This window comes from Myxocyprinus asiaticus, chromosome 27 (genome assembly GCF_019703515.2).
Source record: "Myxocyprinus asiaticus isolate MX2 ecotype Aquarium Trade chromosome 27, UBuf_Myxa_2, whole genome shotgun sequence".
Classification (NCBI taxonomy): domain Eukaryota; kingdom Metazoa; phylum Chordata; class Actinopteri; order Cypriniformes; family Catostomidae; genus Myxocyprinus; species Myxocyprinus asiaticus.
The window spans coordinates 39,358,890-39,371,168 of NC_059370.1; the positions used below are offsets into that span (position 1 = coordinate 39,358,890).

General features: G+C 38.2%; 1 protein-coding gene across 4 annotated transcripts in view; it reads right to left on the minus strand.

The window, feature by feature from the left end:
- The window catches only part of LOC127417740 (LIM and calponin homology domains-containing protein 1-like), a 117,443-nt gene that overhangs the window by 22,247 nt on the left and 82,917 nt on the right, over nucleotides 1-12,279 (minus strand). For 2 of the 4 annotated variants that reach the window (XM_051657932.1, XM_051657930.1), the window contains exons 8-12: nucleotides 11,218-11,470; nucleotides 3,628-3,663; nucleotides 2,911-3,037; nucleotides 2,666-2,820; nucleotides 1,317-1,755 (exon numbers count right to left, since the gene is read on the minus strand). In XM_051657932.1, coding sequence (XP_051513892.1) covers nucleotides 1,317-1,755; nucleotides 2,666-2,820; nucleotides 2,911-3,037; nucleotides 3,628-3,663; nucleotides 11,218-11,470 — 1,010 coding nt within the window. Of the gene's footprint in view, nucleotides 1-1,316; nucleotides 1,756-2,665; nucleotides 2,821-2,910; nucleotides 3,038-3,627; nucleotides 3,664-9,976; nucleotides 10,376-11,217; nucleotides 11,471-12,279 lie in introns of all 4 variants that reach the window. The other 2 variants (XM_051657929.1, XM_051657931.1) reach the window with 2 other exon arrangements.

Genomic DNA, 12,279 nt, shown 5'->3' on the forward strand with positions numbered 1-12,279 from the left:
TGCATATCACCACCATATCACTAGGCAGAGAGGAGATTTATGGTAAAAAAGGACTTAAAGATTGATCTGATTCTCATCCACACCATCATGTCACTCCTGAAGATATGGATTTAAACACTGGAATCGTTTAGATTACTTTTATGCTGCCTTTATGTGCTTTTTGGAGTTTCAAAGTTTTGGACCCTGTTGACTTGCAGTGTATGGACCTACAGAGCTGAGATATTCTTCTAAAAATCTTCATTTGTGTTCAGCAGAAGAAAGCAAGTCATACACATCTAGGATGGCATTAAGGTGAGTAAGTGATGAAAGATTTTTCATTTTGGGGTGAACTATTCCTTTAAGTAAAAGTCCATTTTCTCTCCAAAAGCATTGCTGTCGATATGAAACAGCTGATATATTAAAAATATAACATTCGTAATTTTGTCCAAAAGCAAAGGCCAATCATCCGCATAAGTGAAAGAATCCAGAAGTTCAAGAATCACTAACGGAACCGTCATGAAAAATCATTCGGTTCAGGCTCCTTTTTTTTAAATTCTCAAATCCCAACCTAAGACGGCATTTTAGTGCCATGTTAAAATAAAAACAAGAGTAAGAATTTGAGTATAATGTCGTAACATTACGAATTAACCGTAACGTTTCCAGAATAATCTCATAAAAAGACTTTTACAAGGGGTCTGTGTAGCTCAGCAAGTATTGACATTGACTACCACCCCTGAAGTCGTGAGTTCGAATCCAGGGTGTGCTGAGTGATTCCAGCCAGGTCTCCTAAGCAACCAAATTGGCCCGGTTGCTAGAGAGGGTAGAGTCACATAGGGTAACCTCCTCGTGGTCACGATTAGTGGTTCACGCTCTCAATGGGGTGTGTGGTAAGTTGTGCGTGTCTGGTGGAGAGTAGCATGAGCCTCCACATGCTATGAGTCTCCGGTGTCACGCACAGCGAGCCACATGATAAGATGCACGGATTGACAGTCTCAGAAGCGGAGGCAGACTTGTCCTCCGCCAACCGGATTGAGATGAGTAACCGCGTCACCACGAGGACCTATTAAGTAGTGGGAATTGGACATTTCAAATTGGGGAGAAAAGGGGATAAAAACATTTTTTTTTTTAAAGTAAAAATTCAGAGAATAAAGTCGTAGCATTACGAGAATAAAGTCATAATATTATTAAAGTAACATGTTTTAAAAAAAAATCAAACCATTACTAATATTCTCAAAATCTTCTCAGATTTTTAATTTTTTTTACGTGGCACTAAAATGTCATACCAACCCTAGTCTGCATGGAGAAAGACAGTGGTGAACATGACATTTTGTTTGTACCTTTGCTGTCCTTTTACCAGTGTTGCCACTTCTGCTTTGTCTATTCTGTTTTGGACCCAGTGAGGGTGCTGTCACGTGTGAACGAACTGGACCTGAAATGCCCTCTGTATCCCTCATGATTCCCTGCTCTAAATTGTATCCCGTCACCCGAGCCTCAACCATGGATGTGAACTTGGGAACGGGGAGTGACTGCTGCCGCAGGTACTGCAGCGGGTTCGATGTGGAGCTGAAAGCAGAGATGTCTAAGGAGGTGGGGAGGGAGTCGAGACAGGTGGGGTTGGCCGACACACTCCTCTCCAACAGCTTGGGGAGTTTGATGCGCTCTAGAACGGCCTCGCTGATGGTGAAGCGTTGGGCATAGCGCTGTAGCACAGCTGCAGCTTCCTCTGGCGTTCGGGCGTTCTGATATGCTTCATGCAGCTCTCGCTCGCGACGCTCCCTAGTGGAGAGAAAGAAACAAAAGAGAAAATGAGACTTGTGCTTGAAGTGAAATATTCTGGGATATAAAAAATGAAAAAATTCCTCAATTTGCAATTATAATGGAACCATATGTAATCCAAGTTTAGCTGGCAGGCAGTACTGCAAATTAATTATTAAATATGCAACACATCCCACTTCATGTTCATATACACGTTATGTTTACATACAGATACCTAGACATCAGGTAAAAAAAAAAAAAAACAGAATATTCCTTCCTGGCACATTACTGCATTAGTCAATAGTGATAATGCCAAGGAGTATAAAAATATGAATTTTAAAAAGGTAAAACAAATTTAGTATTAAAAAATGTTTTAATAAAGTGGCATCTTAGTTATATGCTCAATTATTTTTTCATTTTCTGAAAAACATAAGTGCAACGCAAAACTCGCAGTCACAATGCTAGGGTGATCTGGGTGGTTGCTTGGGTGTTGCTATGTGGATGCTAGGGTATTCCGGGTGCTTGCTAGGGTGTTGCTAAGTGGTTGTTAGGTTGTACTGGGTGCTTGCTGGGGTTTTTCTAGAAGGCCACTAAGGCATTGCAATTTGGCTATGTTGCTAGATGTTTGCTTGGGGATTGCTATGCGGTTGCTAGGGTGCACTGGTTGCTTGCTAGGGCTTTGCTAGGTGTACTGGGTGGTTGATAAGGTGTTGCTATGTGGTTGATAGGGTCCAGAAGTCCGCTAAGGCATTGCAAAATGGCTATGTTGCTAAACAGTTGTTAGGGTGTACTGGGTGGTTGCTAGGGTGATGTTAGGTGGTTGCTAGGGTGTTCTGGCTGGTTGCTTACTTGCCCAAATCAAAAGAGCCCACCCCAAAGTCTTTAAGATATTTTGTTCCCTAGATATGTCTTTGAAAAAAGATGGACATACTTCTCCTCTACTATCTCTCTGTATGTCTTGATGCTCTTCCTTCTCTGTGATCCTTCATCTCCACTCAATAATCTCTCCACCATCTTCCTCTCCTCCTCTTTCTTGATCAGGTCCTGAGACACACTCCTCCTGCGACTCTTCCACCTGGCCAGATCCTGATATAACATTATATTGGCTTTGTCACACCAACACAACAAACATTATCAGGGCTGACATCAAACAGTACAGGTAATGAAAACACTTACATCCTGCCAATGGTCTTCTTCCTCTTTCATCCTGTTGTACTGATTGTGCATCAGCTCATGTCGAACTTGACAGTGTGGTGGCAACATGGAGTCTTCATCACTCCTCATGTCAAACATACTCACACTCCTGTCATAGAGAGAGCAGAAATTCACAAATTTACTGCCTTAGGTTAATTGTTTTATAACATGAAATTACTATAGTTAACTTTGGAAAGGCAAGGGAAATTATTCAGCAACCAGTAAATAACCACCGCTATTGTGAGCATTTGTAAATAGGCAGGTTGTGCAGCCCATAAGCCATGCATCCAAAGAAAAAGGCAAGAAGAATAAAAAAAAAAAGACTTTCTGAGACGACTTCCAAATTACAGTTTCAAAAGGAAAAACGAATACATTTTCAATACGTAAAAGAAAATACAGAGGTTCCATTTAGAAAATGAATAGCATATTCAGTAAAATCTATTTTAGACATAAGTGCTTTAGTAAACATAAGTATTAAAAGGTCACATTAGTAGACCAATACCAGTGATTCTTCACTTTTTACATAAATACAGATTGAGGACAAAGAGGTTACATTAAGTAATACAGCCACATTGCAAAGTTGTGTTTGGTACCAAAACCAAGTGCCGAATGCACAGCTGGCTGCATGCAGACATTAAGCACCGTGAGTGTGAAAATGCATCCGCACAAGCGTGTTTCAGACAGATTAGAATCACTTACTCAGGATCATCAAACACACTAGATGAGCGGCTGAATCTACAACAAGCGAGACAAAAGAGCACAGACACAATGATTTATGAGGACACTGATGATCAGCAATGATTTCAAAATGAATAAAGAAAGCTTACTGAATGAATGTAATTTAGAATATTGAGGATATGATTTTTATCCGATAAGTACCATGTCCAAGCAATCCCACAAATTGAATTTAAAATTATATAAATAAAAAATAAAAATATGTGCTATACTTGATGACATATTTTAAGATTAGAAATACATAAAACAGTACAATGTTTTCAGGGGAAAAAGGTAAATGTTGATATTCTGTGTTTCCACATTCTCTCTATATTAGCTAAAATGGCAATGTGGACTTTCTCAGTAAACAAAAATTCAAATTCACGCCATGTCATGTCTTTGGTGTAACCATCTGTCACCGCAACACCACAGTACTGTCTGTGTTAAATATGATTAAGCTCTGAAATGTAGGGAACCATAATGGTAAAGTGTAGAACCATGATTCTGAACTCAAGTCTCAAAAGTTTCTTAGATATTTTCTAAGCTGTTTTAACAGTTAATGAAGAATCACACATACATGTTCAGTATTTTTGTGTACTCTGGCAGCCCTGATGAAGCTACAATACAAATGTTATAACACACATGCATGGACAAAAGAGGGCACCAGAAAGCAGTATTACAATTTCAATGTATCTCTATTAAATCCATGCCATGGTGTATAACCTATCATATTAACCACATCAAATCACTATTCACTTATCACATGGTCATTAAGATTCTTAAAGAAGAGGAGAACAACCTAAAAGAAATAGATCTAGCCAACAACAAATGGTTTCAGCTCTTTAAAGCACTGAGATGTGTGTCAGTGAAAGTAGCCTGCGGTCTCACCACAAGAAACACACAGACACTGAAAATACAGGCCACCCAAAAAACAAACCAATTATAAAGCCCAGAGTATTCCTCATAAATGTAAATATGTCTTGAGTTTGCTGCAAATCCGTCCAGCAGAAGAGACCAAAGGAAACAGAAATAGAGCTGAGAGTCTCCACTGAAAACAAAACAAGAGCTTAGGTTGGACTGTAACTGTATTTGTGAAGGGATCCTGTATAAAGTTTAAGCCTTTCCACATCCTAAAATACTTTTTCAGCACATTCTTTCTAAATGAATCAAAATAAATCTGCAAGAGTGCTCCATGTAGGCCTACCATACATTAACTGGCATTAAAAGAATAGTTCACCCAAAAATGAAAATTCTCTCATCATTTACTCACCCTCATGCCATCTCAGATGTGCATGACTTCCTTTCTTCTGCTGAACACAAATGAAGTTTTTTAGATGAATACTTAAGCTCTGTTGTTCCTCACAATGCAAGTGAATGACCAGACCTTTGAAGCTACAAATAGCACATAAAGGCAGCATAAAAGTAATCCATAAGACTCTAGTTGTTAAATCCATGTCTTCTGAAGTGACATGATAGGTGTGGGTGAGAAACAGATCAATATTTAAGTCCTTTTTTACTATAAATTCTCCTCACTGCCCAGTAGGTGGCAATATGTGCAAAGAATGTGAATCGCCAAAAACAAAGAAGAAGAATGTGAAAGTGGAGATTCACAGTAAAAAAGGACTAAAATATTATATTGAGTTTCTCACTCACACCTATCATATCACTTCTGAAGACTTGGATTAAACCACTGGAGTCATATGGATTACTTTTATGCTGCCTTGATGTGCTTTTGCATTGAACTTCAAAATTTTGTTAACCACTCACATTTGTTGGGTGAACTATACCTTTAAATAAATGTGTTAACTATGAGTAAGATTTTTAAAAAGCTTCATTACCTACAGCAATAGCCTATAGCCTATAGCTATTTGGCTATTGGTTAACATTAACCAATAGTTTGCGCAGCCTCACATGGAGCATTACACATGGAGTTATTAAAATTTGATGAAAGATTACAACGACATACATTTTTGTTCTTCGGAATAACATGCATTAATGAATCATGCACAAAAACACCATGTGTTTTAAGCAAGTAAATATGGTCAATTTTGATTTCGTGTTGACTTTTAAGAATGTTTTGGTAGTGTTCTGATCATTAAAGATACCGACAGTCATGGGTTGATTGGTTGGCAAAGACACAAAACAAAAATGATACAGATCTGAGGACATGCCATGGCTTGGCCTTAAGTTTGTCTTTTTTAAAGTGAATTCTCCCATAGGAAAACCAATAATGGTGATGTAACAGGCATTTTATCATCATAAGTTTTCTTATTTATGCTTAACTTCACTCTATTTCATCTATTCTGCTGAACCGTCACCTTTGCACCAACCTATAAACGGAAACACATTCCCCTATTATTTTTTTTACAAAATACATAAATAATCTTGTACACAGACAAGTGACTTTTAACCCTACTGAAACCATTGAAAAAATATTTTCTTGAAGCTCACACATACATATACAATTCATCTATCAGCAAAAAATCCAATAATTAAAGTGGGTGTGTAAGAACAGGGTTGGGACCGAAATTCCTGCTGTTTCCTCTCTACTTTTTCTAGCTATGAACAAAAATATTATCCCTTCACCACATTCAGATCTGACTCACATCGAATGTTTTTATGTAATTAGTGCTTGACCTGTAGTGTTACATCATGATTAAAACAATCAGACGTGAGAATACAGTGTTTATAAAAGCCTAGAAACTCTCACACATGGGCTCTAGAAAATGTACATTTATTATAGAAATTCCCATTAATTGATTTTGATTATTTTAATCATTTGAAAATAACAATTTTAAAATTCTCACATATTTTCAGGTTTTTCATGATCATAGGAACCCTGACCAAATTGGCAGGAAACAGTTCACATTACTGGAAGGGCTTATTTCATTATGCAACATGGACTTATTCCTGTAGCTCAATGGGTAAAGCATAATACTAGCAATGCCAAGGTCATGGGTTTGAATTCCAGAGAACACACGTTGTCCAATAATGAGTACCTTGAATGCACTTCGCTGTGGATACATTTTGATGCAATTGAACAGAATAAAATAGAAATAGAATAGAAAGTGTCTGACCAATAAATTCCTCCAAACTTTTGAATTGTTTCTGATTGTGTAACCTCCATATAATATCCAGTGGGTAGGCAAAATAACAGAAGCACCATGAAATATACTGATATAAAGTACTTATTGAGTAATAGGGTCACCATTTGGCTTCAAAATACATTCAAACCTGTTTGAAATGCTGTCATTCAAGTCCCCTGAAGAGTATCTGGGAAAAATACTGCACCTTTCTTCCAGAATACAAATTATCCAGTTCTTTCATGGATGAAGAAGGAATTTCCCATAAACATCAATGACGTTTGTTCATAGGGGTTTGTTCAATCCCTTACCTTAAGTATGAGCAATAGTAAATGTGATGCTTGCCTTAGTTGACTGTTAATTGTACTGAAACGAACATGTCTCACATTTGAAGCTACATGTGTAATGGTGACTTGGTTACCTCAAAGTTTTCCATATGGTGAATCTATTATTTTGTCCACCTTCTGTAGGGCTACAATGTTCTAACACATTCCTGACAGTGCCAAGCCAAGCTCAGATCAGGCCAGTTCATGGCTGAACACAGGAAATCTGCACATTCCCCATCTTCCTCTGGGTGGGTCGCCTGTTCCTTGTGTGCCTGTATGAGCGACTATTTTCATAAACACACACAATTGGAAAGTACTCAGTGCAGCATTTAAAGTCTTTCCTCAATAGTGTATACATTCGTGTGTGTGTTTGTGTTGATGTATGGTTACAGTATGTGTCCTATCTGTAAGCTGATACAATGGCCATTGTGAACCGCTAACCTTGTTGTTCCGAGGCATTGGGAAGGTAGGTTTTCTAAGGGTGGGAATCTTTAGACACCTCAACATTCGATTTGGATTCAGGGAGACACAATCTGATTCCAAAACGATTCTTGATGCATCTAAATTTTGATGAACAAAAATTATTTAAAATACTGTATTTTAAATATTAAATAAAATATATCCCTTTAGAGCCAGACGATCATCTGCCAAAGCTCTTTATGAAACAAACACAGTCAGGACCACCCTGTCTCAGCCCACCATGTAAATCTGAGCTACCAGAACCAAAGGCATTCATTGGCATGTCATTGAAGCTCATTCACACTGACCTACATCAACCCCAAACATTACAAACAGCAGATGCCTGGCGTGGGACTGGAACCCAAACTTGTCTGGCTTTTGTTTCACCTGACAGTCAGAGTCAGGCAAATGTGCCAAAACTGGCCCTTCAAGACCCTGATTTCATAGAACAACTCCAAACATAAAAGAAAAAGAACATAAATGTGCATGTTCTTTTTTCTCTGATCTTCAGTTCTGATCCCAAAAACAATACAAGACTCCTCCGAGGAGGACAGACTCAAACACTGGCGTTTAGACACAGCAACAAGAACGCTTGAGAAAGTGACATCAAAAGAAGCTACATTTGTTGTCAAACAGTAAACATGGTAGCAGGTTCCCACCGGATTGCTATAAAAACTACTGTTATCTTTATATGTAAAAGGACTTTTTACATATTTCAAGTCAACAAAATAGGGCGGGACTTAATTTTATCAACTAGGAACTGATTGGATTGTGGAAGTGGGTGTTCCAAGAGTTTGCAGTTATTTTGGAAGCACTTTGGGAGGACTAATTCCCTTTCTAAAAACATCGCCAGAACTTGTTGTTTGAAACTTAAGTGACCTTGGTAACGTCAGCCAAAAAGTAACATCAAAATTGACACTATTTACTTTCTTAATAAACATTCCTGGTCTTACTGTGCACGATTCGACGGTTATCTTGAACTGATTTCAAATGACTAAAGCCCCGTAGACACATGCAGCGACTTCCAGTGACAAAACGACTAGTTCTCATTCATTTTCAATGAGAGCTGGCGACTTCCGGCGACACGAGCGACAACGACCTATGGCGACTAGATGTGGGCGTGGCGAGCGACACGACAAAGCTGAGAAAAGTTTAACTTTATGCAAATGAGGAGTGACTTTCGGGAGCGACAACAAATAGGAGTGAAGACGGTGTTCACTGGGGCTCACGTCACCCTTCTCCTTTGAGATAATGGAGTCAAGTGCAGGCGAGACAGAGAAGTTTCTGTGAGCAATTTCACTGTTCTGTTTGATTATTCTGTAACCACATGCATGGATATAATAAAAACAATGCATGGAAAAGAAACTGTCGGCAGTCTGAGTGAGTTTGATTTGTACATTGATAGATCGTTCATCTTACTAATGATATGGTGCATTGAGCACTGCAGCAGGTTACATAAAAACACTCCCCCCTGCAAAATACGCATGTTTAGGAGCAAGAAAACTGAATCCTTGTCAGAGTAGGGTGATATCTTTGGTTCACTGGCAAATGCCTCATCTGTGATCAGATTTTCAAAAGACTTGGCCAGACATGCAATCCACCAATAACGTTAGAGCGACAGTAGTAGAAACGCCCACTAGAGACTTCACAGTACAGAGATTAGCGACATCAAGCGGTAAAGCCGTTTTGTGTGATAAAATCACTCACTAACATCTTCTTTGTGAAGTTATACAGAACTTTACAACTTTTACAAATTTGACGGCATAACCCTGTAATCCTGGTCATTTAGTAGTCTGCCACAAAAATGGTGATTTAAACAACTTTGTAGCTCAAATAATACACAGTTTTAACTAAATAATTAATGTAAGTGCTTTTATAAAATGATCAAATTCACATTTCTGCCTTTAAAACCTCTAAAAATTTGTCGCATTCAAGTTCATTGTAAGTGCCTTACTGTAACCTCCATTTTTGCTCTTTTTAAAGAAACGGAGGGACAAGTCAAAAATATTTTTGTGGTAATCAACATTGTCACAAATGCTGTCGAATGAGCTTAACTTGTATTAAACACAGAATATTCCTTTAAATAAACATTAGTAAACATAAAATCAAACAGCAACTCTATTTGTCTGTCGCTGAGTAAAACAAATGTACTTACAGGGTCACGAAAAACTAACACTATGCTACTCAAGATGGAAGACTGATAATCTATCAGTCTTTTTTTTTAATTTAGGAGCATAATCAGTACATTTACGCACTAGTTATGGTCATTGGCTGATACTGTAGGTAATGTAATCAACAGGACTGTGTAATGCAATTCATAAAAAGTAACCTGATTACACATTTTAAAATGCTATGTAATCTACATCGCAATCTAAAAACCTGTTTATAGTGCATAATAGTCCAGTGTAAAATCGGGGTCGTGTAGCTGTTTTGTATGTTGGCATAGTGGAGGGGAAGTCTGGGCACCTGGCATCATTTCCAGCAGTCTGATTATGGAACATCTCAACGTCGCTCTGAAGGGAATCACTGATGTTTTGAGAGGTTTGGTTAACCGTGACCTGTCCATCTCTCTCCATTTCCTCCTTCTCCATCTTCTTACAGTCTGAGTGGCTCTGCTCTTGAGGGTGGGGTGGTACAGAAGGGTGGAGGTGGTTTTTGGAAAGAGAGGGGGATCTAGTCTGAGGGTCACTGAGTTGTGGATTATTTGATTCAGGGTCACTGGAGGGAAGCTCATTTTGAGGAAGCACTATAGTCTTTTTAGGGTGAGTATCAGTATCTACTGGTTCCAAGTCTATATAGTGAACATCATTTCCTGTTACCACACACTTTTTACAGGACTCTTCTGATGAAAGGGAGTCAATCCCACTACAGCACACAACAACAGTGACACACCCCCAAAAACAACATACATGAGCAAGACAATGACACAAAAGACAGAAACACGTGATGGCAGGGAAATGCAGGAAGGGGAAATGGAAAGGGAAGTGTTATGTCACAATAGGAAGGGAAGATAAAAAGGAAAACAAACATTACATCATGTGTGCTTACAATTTGGCAAAAATCTACAGAGGCAATGTTCGGAATGGAACACTGCGCAGTAAACTGTATGCACTACTGTATATTGTCATCTATAAAAAAAAAAAAAAAAAAACAGCCAACCCTGTCTCATAGAAACTCGCTACTCTGCCAACATTTACGTGGCTCATTGTATGTCTCGCGTCGGTTTCCTGCTGAAATAAACACTAAAGATATCATTCTATTTTTCATTGATTTCCAAAAAAATAAAAAAATGTCGTCATTTTTTAAGAATTCAATGAAAAAATATATAAATAATATACATTGTTAATATATACATTATATACAGTATATATATTATATATATATATATATATATATATATATATATATATATATATATATTGTAAATATATACATACACATCATCATAGTATTATAATAATTTATATATAAATAATATAAACAGATAATTTATGTTTTTAATTTACAGTAATATGTGGAAATTTTACAGCTATAAATATATAATATAAAAACATATAAGATAGACAGACAGACAGATAGATAGATAGATTGATAGATAGATAGATAGATAGATAGACAGAACCCTTAATAACAATCTTACCTTCATTAAACACTAAATGGAAAATCAATCCTTTTATGAATTCACCAGAGTGACAAAATTGATTTACCTGAAGGGTCTCTCTCCTCCAACAGGTGAGGTTGCATTACTCCAGCTCTTGCGGTTGTCCTCTCTGTCGGCACGCAGGTGTCGCGCTGGCATTGGTATAAATGAACTCTGGTTGCTCTTGTTGGGCAAGTACTGGTTGAATGGAACGGCAGTCCGTGGCTCATTGCAGGAGGTTCGCCGCACCAGCATGTCATCCTTACGCACATCCGGCATCTTCCTCTGGGGGGCGTCGCTCTCCGAGTCGCTGCCGTGGCCTGCGATGGTACAATTAGTGTTCATTTACGAAGATAAGTGGAGTGTTTTGCAATTGTTTTGAAGGGGTCATGTCATGAGGAATCAAATGTTCCTTGATATTTGACATATAAGAGGTCTTTCTACTATAAAAACAAACTGTAAATTTCAGAACTCAAAACTTATTCCCCAATGCAATAAAAGCATTTACTGAAACCAAGCTGCAAAAATGCCTCCTTCTCTGCATCCGTATATTAGTGATGTCACAATGGGTACTCATTAATTCATGCCTCTACAGCAAAAACATCAACGCCTACTTTACATCATCGCACCCTTGGCCCCGCCCACTGGGGGGTCAGTTCGTAAAGAGAGAGTGAGAGAGCAGGATATAGGCCTACTGCTCTGCTTCTTGTTGTTTTGTGCATAAACTGCTCAACAAACTGTTCTTTCGCCCAGCTGTGATATTTTTAATTGATGGTGTATGTACACACACACTAGATGGATGTCTTTGACCGTTTTTATGTGTTTCTGGCGATTATACTGTAAACTGGATGTGTGCGTCTTCAGAGTGCTTTAGACTATGAATGTGTGTCATGTGGATTTGTCTTTAGCGTATTTCAGCGCGGACTGCATGTTTTGTCGACTGATATCAGCGTGGATTGCTTGTGAACCAATCATAAACGAATCAAGCTTGGCCAAGGAATTGTCACTGAAGGATATGGGGCAGTTAAAAACACTACTGGACCCTGAAATGAAGTTTTTTAATATTGTGGGGTTGTTCATTCTCTGCCAATTTAATTTCAAATATGGCTGTATTAGAGGGGCTGCACAA